This window comes from Tyto alba, unplaced genomic scaffold, assembly GCF_018691265.1.
Source record: "Tyto alba isolate M040663 unplaced genomic scaffold, T.alba_DEE_v4.0 Super-Scaffold_1000006, whole genome shotgun sequence".
NCBI classification, from domain to species: domain Eukaryota; kingdom Metazoa; phylum Chordata; class Aves; order Strigiformes; family Tytonidae; genus Tyto; species Tyto alba.
In genome coordinates this window covers 16,222,283-16,236,619 of record NW_024881272.1, presented here as the reverse complement: position 1 = coordinate 16,236,619, position 14,337 = coordinate 16,222,283, and the positions used below count along the sequence as shown (strand labels likewise).

The 14,337-nt window shown below is 38.4% G+C and overlaps 1 protein-coding gene across 2 annotated transcripts in view; it reads left to right on the top strand.

Moving 5' to 3' along the window:
- Window positions 1-14,337, top strand: part of SLC44A3 (solute carrier family 44 member 3) — a 39,751-nt gene that overhangs the window by 16,171 nt on the left and 9,243 nt on the right. For both annotated transcript variants that reach the window (XM_042784389.1, XM_042784387.1), the window contains exons 10-12: window positions 1,042-1,207; window positions 7,193-7,349; window positions 9,276-9,359. In XM_042784389.1, the coding sequence (XP_042640323.1) occupies window positions 1,042-1,207; window positions 7,193-7,349; window positions 9,276-9,359 (407 nt within the window). The remainder of the gene's footprint in view (window positions 1-1,041; window positions 1,208-7,192; window positions 7,350-9,275; window positions 9,360-14,337) is intronic.

The following is a 14,337-nucleotide window of genomic DNA, read 5'->3' as shown; positions in this document are numbered from 1 at the left end:
CCTATTGTTTGCATAACTTCCCTCAGTAAGGGCTATAGGCTATGGTTAATGAGAGTATTTGACTAGTTGTGTATGCTGCAGGAAAACGGCAGTCTAGAGTCTCTGGGAGAAGTGAAGGAGTTGAAAAATAGAGAAAATTGAGACCTTTCACAAGGAACAAGTGTCTTGATGCCATTATCCCCTGACTAGACTTCAGAGTCAAGTGACATAAATAGGATTGCGTAGAGAAAGGTCCAATTGCTAAGTTATTTGAGTTACCCCCACCTTTTGTGAAAAGCCATGTAGTGACTATGGAATAAATTCTTTGTTATTAGCAGAAGTGGTGGCCATTTTTTTTAGCTTGGATAAGTGAATTTGTCAGTGTTCCTGAATACAGTAGTAACATTGGAGCATATACTATCATACAGGTGTCTGCCTTTTTTTTTTTGGGGGGGGGGAGGAGAGGCTGCTTTTATGTGCCTGTATTTTGCATAAAGATAGCAAATTATAGAGAACAGAAAACCAGTTGCCATGGTTCTGACTAGTAATAGTTATTAAAATAATAATTTTGTTTTGTTGCAATTGTATGTTACACATCCTTGATATTTTTGTGCAGTCTTTCTCTTTTGCTTCTCATAGAAAAAATCTAAAGCATTTCACAAGTCACTGAGTTTATTTCAAATTTGAATGAAGAAAATTAATTCATTTACTTCTGAACCATTTGATTACTCAAATACTGAGTAATGTTTTCTCAGAAATCTTTATTAATTCATAGGTGACCTGTTGACTTTATTGGCAGCTGTGTCTCAATCTCAGTTTAAACCCAAGCTTTTGCTTTTTGTAAGATTTAATTTTTCAAAATTCCATTTCAATTACAAAATCTTGTGTCTCTGACTTTGTTAGAATAGATAGAATTAAATAGCACCTAAATCTATTTTTTTTTTATAATTTTATTGAAGAAACATTAAGAAAAAGGATACAGAAGCACTTACGTACTTTTACAAAATTTTTTTTTTCCTTGTCTGCTGTGTTATAATAACAGTGATGTAATCCCAACTCTAGGTACTGCTCAGACTACTTCAGGAGGACAAGTAGAATACAGAGCTCTGTCTGGAATTTGTTACATGGCATGGTACCATTTCATTGGCCTTATCTGGACTAACGAATTCATTCTTGCCTGTCAGCAAATGACGATTGCTGGGGCAGTGGTTACTTGTTACTTCAACAGGTGAGTGCAGAATTGCCCCTGATAGTTTTGGGGATTTTACAGCATTTACTTTCAAACTTTTTCTAGTCAAAATAGACTGCAGTGTATGTCAATATCTTGAAATCCAATTTAATTTAAAATAACATTGCTTATTCCAAGATATTGAGTAAGGTTTTACAATGTGTATGATATTAACGTGACTCATCCCTACTGCTGGAGTTACTGGGCCAAACTGAGCCTTGATACAAGCCAGTAGAGCTCAGGTGACTGGTGTAATTGCCATTCGGAAGGCACAGGCTGCATTTGACACTTTTCCTAGAGACTTCATTAGTTCCAAATGGAGATGCAATATATAGCTCCTCGGTAATTTAATGTACTCATTGGCAGTTTGACCTCTACCTAAGTGTTCATTCCTGCTCTGGGTTTCCATTTGTTCTGACTGCATAAATGCCTGGTCTGCTACTCTCTTTTTTCATTCCATGCAGATATTTTCAGTTAACTATAAATGCTTTAACACCACTGTTAAGAATTTAGAGATGTATAAACAAACTTCCTTGAATTTTATATTGCCCTGGAATGTAACTGTGGAGGAAATGAGGGAAAATCTCTACTTTTCATGATTTATACTGTTTTTTGGACTTGCAGTATTGTAAAATGAAATTAAATTGGCTTTATGCACTGGAACAGTGCTATCCTGTCATTGCAGGGGAAGATTCAAATCTCAATACATTGTTGATTTTTTTGACAAGGAAGAGAATAGTAGCTTGAAAACATTCTTCCCCTAAGTATTTTATGAGCTTCCTCACCCTCATTGCTCTGTTCCTCTACACTCAGTGATATTTTCTGATCTGTGAAAAACTCTGGCATTTGAAGCAATTTCTTCATTTTGTGTTAGAGGAATATGGTGATAATCTGAATTTGTTGGAAAATTAGCCCTTGAGGAAGGAAGGGAGGCGGGGAGACCTGAAGCCCTGGCGGCAGCTGCCGGGGACTGTTGGGGGCGGGTGGCTGGGAAGGGAGACTTTGGGCTTCTCCAAAACCTAGGTTTCAGGATTCTGTTGATGGTCTGTAGAATGTATTCCTGGATGTTTCAGTTGCTTATAGAAAGGTTTCTGAATAGTCTGTTCCCTCCACTCAGCAGAGACAGCAGCACTGGCCCTGCCTACAAGAGCGACCCTGTAAGGATTCTGCAGCCCGCAGCAGTGCGGCTCCAGCTGAGCAAAGCTAGGAGACCTGGTAACAGCCAGTGCCCACCACTTTAAGTGATGTTTTGTCATCCCATCCAAAAAGCCAAGGCAGGGCAGTGTTTAACACATATATCAGGAGTCTGTCTCTGCTAAGATTCTCTGTGCAGCCAACAGCCATGCTACAGAGCTGGTGCTAGTAAAAGACAAAACCTAAAATGCTGCTTTTAAAAGGTTGAGATTTGTACAGTGAGAGTCTCACACTACTATTTTACATGCCATCATAGGACCCGAAAAAGGAGGAACTCACATTTATTATGTCATCTCCTTTTTTTCCTGTTGAAGCTCTAAACACAAGTAATTAACATGGCCGTGGTTATGTGGGTGATGGGTTGCTCTTTTTGTCAAAGCAAATTTATATATCTCAAGCTTTAGCAATTATTCAGGTTTAGCACCTGAATGCCAAGGCAATCGGCTTGTTTGAGAAAGCACAGGAAAGAAAACCAGTTTTGCTGATTTACTGGGTTGTGTGCTGCATTGCATTTTGGTATGATGCACCACCTAAATCCCCAGGGCAAAGTCACTGTCCGTATCTCCTTCACACTGAGCAGGGAAGCACCTGTAGAAACCACTGTGATGACATTTACTGCTCTGTTCGGGTCTTCCGTTTTCCAGCTATTTTTTACTGCTTTAGGAACTGGCCACAGAGTACAGAAGGTTCCTGCACCCAATTGTATTGAAATCATTTTGTGCATCTACTGTCAAGCCCTCCTCTTGCTTGCCAGGTGACATGAGCTGTGTTTGGAGAATTGTGCTTGAAAGGGGAAATGCAGTTTTTCTGCAGCGGTGATCCCTCTTCCTGGCCTTTAGGCTGTCAGCACAGATCTGCAAGGACGCAGAGCAGGAATGGGGAGAGGATGGTTAGCTGCAGGAGCAGTTGCACCATCAAGGGCAAGGGTTATCTCAAGCTGTTCCAGCAATTCTGAGCTTGTCTGCTGTGTATTTTTAATGTATTCCCTGGGGCAGCATCATAGAGGCATGCCAGAAGAGGTTGTTTATGATACCTCACAGGGAGGCTTTCTTCTTTGCTTGTAAGCGCTCCGAGGAAATGGCATGGCCCTTCCCTGCGGAAATCTCCTTCAACAGCACACACAGCAACGTGCTGCATGGCCAGCAGCCACAGTGGAGTTGCAAATGGGAAGGACAGGGAGTGTTTTTAGCTGGATTAGCTTCACAGGTGACATATGTTTGACCTGTAATACCACCACTGGAAATGGATTTTTTGCCTTCTTTTATTTCGGATGAAACATGAATACATGAAAGATTTTATTAATTTAATAAAATAAATAGAATTTTTTTGCTTAATGATTACTTTTAATGACTTGTGAAAAGGGGTCAGTCCTTCAAAAAGCCTTCTTTGTTACTACTGTTGTTTTACATGAGGGTTTATTGTCACCTTAGTGTGCTTAAGTGTTATGTGCATATTTACCTTTTCGATGAGATGAAGCTTTTCCTCTCTCTGGGATTAAAGGAAGGTGGTGTGGTAACTTGACCCATGTCACAGGCACTACTGTCTTGTCCATGTTTGAGTTTATTCAGTAACTTCAATGCATGTATGACACTGCACAGGGTTGAAATCGAGGAAGTATGTAAGCGTTTGCAAGATTGGGGATTTCCATCTGACTGAGGTGTTCAGCAGCACAACTTCTGATAGATTCAGTGAGAGGTGAAATACGTACATCTAGCAGTAAGTCAGAAATCCAGGTTTGTGGATTTGCAACAAAGTCATTGAGAGATGAACTAGGACCAAATTTTTAAAGGATTCCTCTTCCTTTTTCAAATAGAACTGCAGTATTTATGAGCATCCTCTGCCCTGCTTAGATACTTGACCTAACCCGTGTAAAAGGGCCGCCAGCATCTGTGTGGTCGGACTTGACCCTTGTGGTTTTGAGAGCAGGTAAAAGGCCAGTAGGAAGTACAGTCTGTGTATTTTCTGTTAGTCTAATAATGTCTCTTTTATTGCAAATCTTGTAATTTTTTGTACTTGTTAAAAACCTGAAATTCATATTTACTTGAGGAATGTATGATTCATTCCTTAACACTTCTAAAATATTTTACACTAAATCTCTTTTTAAGCAGTGTTTGAAACAGATGAGGAAGGATTGAAGAAAACTATAAGCACAGCTCTGAAAGGAAGGACAGGCTTTTAAATAAATGCTTTTTTTCCCCTTTCAAAAGTCCGTGTCTTTTGGGTGTGTCAAGATTACATTTTTTTCTTCACACAGAAGAAGTGTTTTTAAAATGAAAGCCGAGATGCATGTGTGATCATTTGATTCAAGGAACTCAGTATTAAGAAAGATATCAAGTGTCACAGAGCTCACAAGAAAATAAAGGCAATTGGCAGCACTGAAGAAAGAAAATTATTAAAAAATTATGTTGTATTGAGTACAGGTTCACAGGCGTTTGGAACGGTAGTGTTCTGTGTAAATCAAACAACCCCACGGTAACATAAAATGGAAATACCAAAGAGGAAAAGCAAGCTGTGGCCCTGCTCAGGCCTACTTCTATCAGGCAGATTCCTGTTTTCCCCGATACCTTGTGTGCAGGCAGTGGAGTCTACGTGCATGGAATTCACTGCGCAACATGAACTGCCTACAAAACTTTGTGCATATGGCTGACTCTATGCTTGTGCTGAAGTCATTTCAGGATTGCAGCTGTGTAATGCACAAAGCTGGGTGAAACTTCATCCTTAAGGGTAATTGGGTGTAGGTAGATGATTGAGCCAATCTTGAGCTTTTCTAGAGTCACAGGCATCACCCGTTGTGTTTAGCTAGCCCTTTTCCTACGTTCCTACCCTGAGCCAGAATTAGAAGGAAAAATCTTTGTTCTTTTTCTAATCTGTTTGGAAGCAAAGCAAGAAACCTTGTCAGACCTTGTTCTTCTGAGAATGCCTTTGCTAGGAAAAGAAGGTGTGGAAAAGCATCCAAATGTGGTAGAAATTTATCTAAAATAATCTTCAAATGTTTACATTTCTGCCTGTTATTCAGTCCTGTTAAAAATATCAAAAACCTTATTTTTTCTCTTCAGTAGCACGTAAATTATTAACACAAGAGTAAGCTTTGTCCTTTCTGTATTTCTCACTCTTGGTTAACATTTAACTTGCAGAAACTTAATCTTTTATATTTTGAGATCTGACTGAGACTGTCATATGTAAGGTAATGTATGAGGGAAAAGGAAACAATGGTACTATATGGATAGAGTAACTCGTCTGTATCATGATGTATGTGTTTCTAACACAGAAACCTTAAGACTTAAAAAAACCCACAAACTGCCTTATTCAGTATAGAATTTCACTATCCCTCAAACTGTTCCACTAGTCGTAAGACCAAAAATAATAAATGCAGCAACTGCTTTGCTGGAATTTCCTATTTAAAATACTGTGGTATATTCACATATATAAATACAGCTTCTCAACTGCAAATTATTTAGTGTTTTGAATGAACTGCAGTGATACCTTCAAGATTCCTGCGGAACTGTGATACAGTGTGTATGACGTAAATCCTTGCTGAAGTGAGGATTTAATACAAATATATTTGTAGAGCTTTTTAGCCCCAACCAGTCAGTCTCTTATCACTGCCTTTTTTTTTTTTTTAGTTTCTTGAGCAAACTATTAAGTGTTCAAGATAATAAGGTTTTGAAAGAATCATTTATGAAAATAGGACATCTTATTTGTGGTATAAGGTTGTATCTTTACTTAACTACTTAGTCAAACTGCTGCTGGTTCTGTTGCCTAAGTAAATTTTTCAGGGTTGGGCCAGTTGCTTAAGAGTTGCTTTCTAGAAGGGCTATTTATGACTGTTGATCAGTGGGTTTTTTTAATCCTCTGAAACATTTTTTAAAGGTGTGTATAGAGTGTTAATCTAATCAAATTTTTTTTAATTTTTTTTTTTACACCTCTCTTAGGTGGGGGAGTGGCTTTAAGTTCTTTCCCTGGCTTTTACATAAATTCTTGAGAGCTGTGTCATGCTACTCTCTGTAAATGCTTGACGTTATACTGACCATTACAAAGGAACCAAGAAAATAAAATTTGTATTTAGGTCAATTTTTTGTCATTGCTTTTCAATTTTGAGGAACACGTTAGTTGTCCAAGACAATAGAGGTTAGCATGTAGTAGAATTACAAGTTTTGTAGGCCAAATTATAATTCTAAACATACAGTATAGTATTCCTTTTGTGTGTATTCCATTTTAAAACAAATCTTTTTCAGTGAAAAAAAATACTAATTATCTGAGCAAAATTTAAAACAATATTCAACCAAATTGCAACAATAAAAGTAAATAATAGATCTCAATTTTGCATGTGAGAGCTTGTGATATTTTTTCTAGTTTTGATTTTATCACTAAAGCAGAAATAGCAGATTCATTCCTTCAGACTAAAATCTTGCAGAAACAAGTCAAATAAAAGATTGCGGAGATTAAGAGAAGTGACAGAAACTGGAGAGAGGTGTTCAAGGAAGTATTCTCAGATGTTCACTTCTCGTATTTTCCATTGCAGGTTTTTCTAGATATTTTTCCATTACTGAATACATCAAAACAGTCATTGCTTAAGAATTAAACTAATCCAATAAACGTTATAAACTTGGCTGCTTTCCTTTGGACTAAGGTGAACATTCAGATGAAGTCAGTAGGAAAACCAGAGTTTTTCAAGTGGGAAAGGAGATAGCAGCTTAATTCTTTTAAGTTTCCAAATACTGAAAAGATATACATCATATCTTCTTAAATGAGTTTCTAAAACATTTTAAAATTGTTTCTTTTTCTTTCTAGAAATAAAAATAGCCCACCACCTCACCCAGTCCTGTCTTCCATATCAGTTCTTTTTTGCTATCATCTAGGAACTGCTGTAAAAGGCTCATTTCTAATCACAATACTGAGAATACCAAGGATTGTTCTCTTGTACCTTTCTAATATCCTAAAACAGAAGGTAGGTATATACTTCTGTTACATTGTAAAAATAGTAGTTAAGAGGTGAGATTCATGAAAAAAGTTTTTAAATATAGGTCTTTTCCTCTAGAGTTTTCCTTGGCCTTGAAGCATGTTACATATAGTTATACAGGGTATTTACATTGACCATCCATGTGTGTGTGGTATAGTTTGTGAATGCTTAAATAAAATTCCCTTGTAATAAGATACTTGAAAGGTGTGTAAGTGTCTGGGTTTATGTCACTTTCGTAAGAAAGCCTTGGTTATAAAACTTGGTGAGGTGGGTCAACTAAGAACTTTGTTTAAAGATGATAGTTAGGATGAGTTGTGCTAGACAGAAGACAGAGCATTTTCTGCTTCTAGAGGAAGCAGAATAAGTGGACTTGTTGGGTACATGGTTTTGCAATCTGAATAGCTGTAGGAGATTTAACTAGCAAAGAAAGGTTATTTGTGTCTATAACAGTGCGCTACAAGCTCTTCTGGCCCAGTTGACAAACATTCAGCTGAGGATGTGACGTGACCCATAGCTGTAACTGCTGCTAAAGAGGCTTTAAAGTGCTCGGGCCAGCTTGTGTCCCCAGTCCACAGAAGGATCTTTCCCTTTCCCGTGGGAGAAGGGACAAGCTATGGGCCCTTTCCATTGAGCCTCTTTCCATAGAGGCTGAGAGTAGTGGTACTAAAGGGTGGAAAAGTGATGCTGCAGTCTTGTAGAGCTCACCCAGACTTTCCCAACCTTGCAGAAAATGCTGCTGTTTTCTGTGAACATGAGGAAAAGTCAGGAGTCTGCAAGCTTGTGGGTAAATTCACAGATGTTTTCTACACAGCAGTCTTCAAGCAGAATTGGAGAGGAGATTGCAGTTGAAGTCCCTTGCTCTAGGTCTTTAATAAACAGTGCTTACTGAGATTAATACAGTTCTAGTAAAATCATCTCTCCAGCAATACATGGCAAGATTAAAGTATTTCTCTGCTGTCAGGAGTTTGCATGTACAGTCACCATTTTAAATTAATTATTCCTGGAATATTTTTAAGAACTTTGGAAAAAAGCTGGGAGAGATTCATGGTTTCTGCATGAACAATGGTAGCGGTGGGTTCCTGAGGTTTTCATATAGTGACTAGAAGATCTCTGCTTTCCAAAACAAAACAAAACCATTCTGACCTCTGGAAAAAGAAGATTAAAAAGGCTCAAGTATCACTGAACTGAATTTCCTTTTGCTGAAAAAAACAGCCAGTTAAATTTGGAGGGCTACCATGGCTACCAAGATGTCATCTTCTTGTCTTGCTCGGTAAAAGCTTTATATGATGAACAGTTCCAAGTTCATGATGTGATGGGGGAGGGGATGGTGGAACAAACACTGAGCTTTTTCTGCTCTGTTTTTAGTATGAGATTAATATAGATCAGTGGTTTATGAATGGTCTGTTCTAATACATGCTTTTTCTTCCTGTCCTGAAAATTTAATGTATTCTGAGTGAATAGACACACATGTGCATATAAGTCCTTCTGCCCATTCTTTTATTTTTCTTCATTAGGGTACCAGCAATTTCAGAACTGTGAAGGTTTTTTTGATAAAGAAAAAAGTTAAAAATCTGTCAGTGCATTCCCACAGTACTGTAAGGGTTACTGACTTGCCTGCCTGTTTTGTTCTCCAAGCAGCTGTTAGCTCACAAAGTTGCCTGCAGCACTTACTTTCTTTTCACAGAGAAGAATCTTCCATCCACAGGAAGAAAAAAATATGCTCAGCTCATCAGTCATTAATATTGAAGGGTCTGAATTAAAAACAGTTTTTATAATCCTAAAGGAAACATCTCCTGCCTAAGAGAATGCTTTATTAGAGGAGTCTGTCACCTGTAAAGCAAGTTTTTTCTAAAACAGCAGTTTTGTTTGTGTCTAATTCTGTGTCCAGTAACCAAACATTTCATTTTGTTGCAGGAGAGTGCATGTGCAAGGTGCCTGTTCAAGTGCTGTTTCTGTTGGTTTTGGTGCCAGGAAAGCTGCTTAAGATACTTTAACCAGGTACACTCTGTCATCTCTCTGTCCATCAACCATCTGCATACCTAGTCTAGAAACCATGTGTGTGTGCTAGCTCCGTTTAGTATGACTAAAGCAACATCCAGAGTATGCACGCCAAAGTTTCCTGCTGGCCACCCAAGCTAAACAAACAAAGAGGTCTTCAAGTGTAGATGGAACTTGTGGCAAAGAAACAGGGAATTGACCAACATGCAAGGTGCCAGACTTTAGAAAACTTATTAATACAGCTTGAGATACCCCTTTCAGAGGGCCACTTGCTATTTCTATAGGTGAGAAGACTTAACATTTTGTTGAGTTGTGCCAGACAGACTACTGAAATACCAAGGGTCCAGGTGGAAGGAAGCAATGAGGAAGTAAGAAACCCACCTGGAGATGTGTCATTAAACTAGATACAGTATTTTCCACCTGAAAGTCCTGAATAAAGAAACTTGAAATCCTGTCTGATTTCCATTATCAATATATCTGAGAATATGATCCATGATGAAAAAAACAGATGATACAATATTCTCTTTCTTTGAAAGGCATCTTTGTTTTGTTAGCAGTTGTGTTTCAAAAGTGCTTTTATTGGAAATGGATGTTTTCTGACATACAGCAGTTTTTCAGATACTTGACTCCTACTTTTTCCTTCCTGATGCTTTTCTCCAAATGTTTTCCAGCTCTATATACATAATTTTAAATAGTTAATTTTTCTTTTTGTCGGTCCCCTTTTGTTATCTCTGGTGACTGTGGTGGTATTAATGTGAAAGGGGATCAGATGTTCCTGCTGATTCCTGACTCTTACTGTTGGGTTCTTTGTTCTCATTGCTGAGCATAGTAGTGAAGTAAACAAGACAATTCTGATAAAGGGTCTGACTTCTCATCTAAAGTAGGTACATAAATTAAGCTTAATCTTGGACAACTACGAAGAGAACGTTTTTCACTTAGTTCAGCCTAGATTAAATATTTCTGCAGTGAAATCTCTGGTTCTAGACGATGAATTTTCCAGACTTACATTTTTTAGGTAGATCTTATGGTTGCTGACTCGATGAGGAATCTCAGAGTTCATTTTGACTCCAGGCTTTACATTTGTAGTCACCCTTTCCCCTTGGCTTCCTCCTTTTCAAAGAGATATCCAGCATTCTAGTGTTTACTTTTTCCAGCTGTTGTATCCTATGTGTTTGTTAAAAGAAGAATTAATTACTATAATGTTCTTCCTTTTGTTTCAGAAGGCTGTATTGTAGCTCTTGTTCCCTTACAAGATTTCCTGTTTCCTAATCTATTGTAGGCAAATTTCTGGTTTTATACAAGTTGTGTTTTTTAACCTAATGATGATAATACTGTGTTTGCTATTAGATAATTGTTCGTTTGAACATCTTTTTGGCAAAGATGATGGTGTTACACATGGTCCAAGTTCAGGGCGATTTGGGCAAGGGTTAGAGGAGAAGAAAAGCAAGAACATGCTGTAAGATTTTAATAGGCATTTTATCTAAATGAAGGGGAAACATTGGTCTCAGATTATTGCATTTCATAAAGTAATGTATCTAATTTTTTTTCCTATAAAGAATGTGTTCAAGCCCATTTCTTAAAAAAATATATCTTGACTAAGATTGAAAATCTCCATCTTAAATTTTGTAAAACTGCCATTAAATGTAAATAGGCAAACTAAAAAAAAGAAAAAAAGTCTGCAGTTTTAAGCAGTCTGATGTATGTCTTGATTAACAGAAGTACTGAACTCTTAAGAGCTCTTACTGAGATCAGTGAAAGCTGCTGGGTGCAGCCTTGAAATTTCACATAGGTGTTGAACATGGACTTGAGAGGGGTTAAAGAATTTCTTGTACCTGTGTTTCTAACATTCTAAAGTATTTTTTAGTTCAGACCTTGATTTTTGTGTGGGTTGAAATTACTGAAATGTGGAACAGCTGTTATAAAAGAGGGTCCAAAGCTCATTGTGTGCATTAACATTCCTTACTATATTTTTGCCTTTTATTCCAGTATTACTTTCACTATAGTAATAAGCATATAATTACCTGAAACTTAAAAACAAAAAAAAAAAAAAAACAAAAAAAAGCAGCCTTCCCCATCACTTCTGCACTATTTTATTTAACCTGTTTAATCAGGATTAAACAGAGCCACTTGTTTTCCCTCTGGGAAGCTTGCAGATGAGGAACAGGTGCTAGAGGAAGTAACACTGGTGACAGAGTGCAAGCTGCTTTCTTCCTGTGCGGTATCAACCAAAAGCTCTGTTATGCTATCAGAGAGTACTGTACGGGCGGAGGTGCCATCTTTCAGGTGGGATTTAACTCTGGCTTTGAGAGTTACGTGCATCCTTGAAGTGACTCAGTCTCTGCAGGCTCAGCTAAGTTTTGTTCAGCTCTCCTGGAACTTAACTGAAATGGGGCCAAAAAGGTACCCTGTCATCTTCCCATCATGACAGAGTGCTGAGCTAGATGCTGACAGTTGCCATATTTCCAGCGGTGGTTGTTGGAGGAGGGGTAATGTAAACCCAGCATCCTGTTCAGATTGCAATGTGGATAATTACTTTCTGCCTTCCTAAAGTTCTCTTGGATTTGCAACTGGATCCGGTGCTAAACTGTGGTGTAGTGTTGCTATGTGCTGTTAAACAGTTCACTCCTTAAGCTGTTCCATTTCAGTCATGGGCAAAGTGATTCATGTGTGTGTATAATCCATTAGTAACAATTGTAAAGCACTCTGGGTTCTATCTGGATGAAAAGTGCTTTGTGAATATAAAGTCATTATCCTTACTTGACAGTTCTGTTTGCCAACACTTGTCAGAATTACCACAGATTTTTCATCTTCTGGCTCTGATGGTTTCAGTATGTTCCAGATAAACATATCCAATCATCTCAAGTAAAAGCTGGGAGACTGAAACTTCTCTTCCATAAAAAGCATATACTGGTTTCTTAATGTGGTTTGGGAGCTACAAGGTCTGTCTGTCTCCTGCTTTCTTAAATTGTAGTGGCAGTCTTAACTTCTGATGCATCAAAATGCTTGCTTTTTTTTTTCTCCCTTTCCAGTCTTGTTGCAGTGACATTTTTTTCAACAGTGTATCTATTTCTGGATAGTTTTGCTTTTCTGTGTCTGCTTTGGGTTCAGCTGCAGCCAGTTGGCAAGCAGCCGCTCCGAAGTGCAGCACATGGATTTCTGAAAGAGTTGCCGAGCAGTATGTGGTTTCTCTATTTTCACCAGGGCAGTTACTTGCAGCATAGCCTTTTGGGCCCTGTGGTAGCCATTACTGAAGTCGGCAGCGTGTTACCCTGTATCTGCTGGCACTGAGACCCTTCACTGGCACTGAAAGCCGGCAACTGTCTAGTGTAAAGAAACAGAAGCAAGTCTGTCTAATGGTCATATATCCATGGCAGTTGGCTGTTTCTTAAATTCTGGATGGAAGCCTATCAGGAGGTTGCTGTTAAGTGCCTTGTGGAAAAGTGACCTAGATAAAAACAAAATTCATGTGTGCTAATGTAAGTACAGTTCTCCTCTGCACTGCCAAACACATTGTGCCTCACCCCATCAAGTACTTCTTTTTCCTCCCAAAACCAATATTGCACTTTAATGTTACTGGCAAAATTGCTTCTAGATGTTAAGCTAAATTTTCAATCATCTTGAAAATACAGTCAGCTAAAATGTTCATCTTCAGTGAAATTGTATTTTAAATATGTTTGTTTTCCCTCTAGAGGCTTTATGTATGTGATAACAGGAAATAAAATTCTTTAAGTCTTTATTTGCTCTGTAGGGTGAACCTTTTAGGGGATAGAGATGAACAAGGCTGGCTAATTCTTGCTTTGGTATCTTTCTCCTCTTCCCTATCCCATTAAAAAAAAAAAAAAAAAAAAGGAAAATAAGAGGCAATGAAGCAAGTGACCAATAATTCAGTTCTTTTAAACAGAGCAATTTATGAACAACTCTGGAAATATACAGTTTGATTTTATTTCAGAAATCCCAAATGAGAACATTATTGCACTAACTGCAGAAGCCACTGTAAGCAGCTCCAGTAATCATGATGCAATGGGCACCTTAAGCGCAGGATCCTTGTGGTCCAACCCCTGTGGTTGAAATGGAGCCCAGGTGTAGCAGAGCGACGCTGCAGGAAAGGACACCCAGCTGCCCTCTGAGGAGAAAGTTGTGTTGGTCCTACCACTGGATGACAGCCATGGAGGGAGTAGATAATACACAGATTAGGAAGCAAGTTGAAGGACAAGATTTTCTCCAGTGAGTCCAGACCATAAATATAAGGTGAAATGGAAATAAATGAAGGTTGTGCTTCTTGGACTTTTTGGGAAAATTCAGGAAGCTATTGAAGGGTTTCTTACAGACGGTAGTTAGTCTAAGAATAAATAAATAACAATTTTTGTATTAGATATGTGCTTATTGGTTGGAGGTAGGGGGAGAGAATATTCTCCATGTGTTTGTCAACCACAGGACAACAGCCTTTAGTTAACAAGGCTGTGGAAAGGGTAGATTCAGTCTTGAAAGGTATGAGATGAAATAGTTGCACCAGAAAGAGGGGGATAAACGCCGCTGTACCAGTTGCTGGTTAGGTGATCAGGCTTATCTCACAGCAGGGGACTTGGATATCCTGGTATGTCTACTTCAACAAACACAGGGTAAGAGCAAGCCCATTCACCATCTCTGAGTAAATCAAGAAGAGAAACAGCATGGAGGGATAAGCGCCAAGAGAAGTTCAGAAGAAGAATGAGTAGATGTAAACCGTTTATGAGTAAATGTTGTCTGGAAGTTGAAAGAAGGTTCCTAAGGACCAGAGGGACAACTGTCTGGAATAGCTCCAAATGTAAGGGCTGGGAGAGGGAAAAGCCCTAGGTATTTTAAAGAGGGAGCTTTCTACTTTAGAAAAGTCATATAATGTGCTAATCTGAAATAGCCAGGGACTAGAGTGGCTGAAAGTCCCTTCCGATCTCACATGTCCTCATCTCTTCAGTGGGGCCTTGTAGGCCCATGTTTCCCA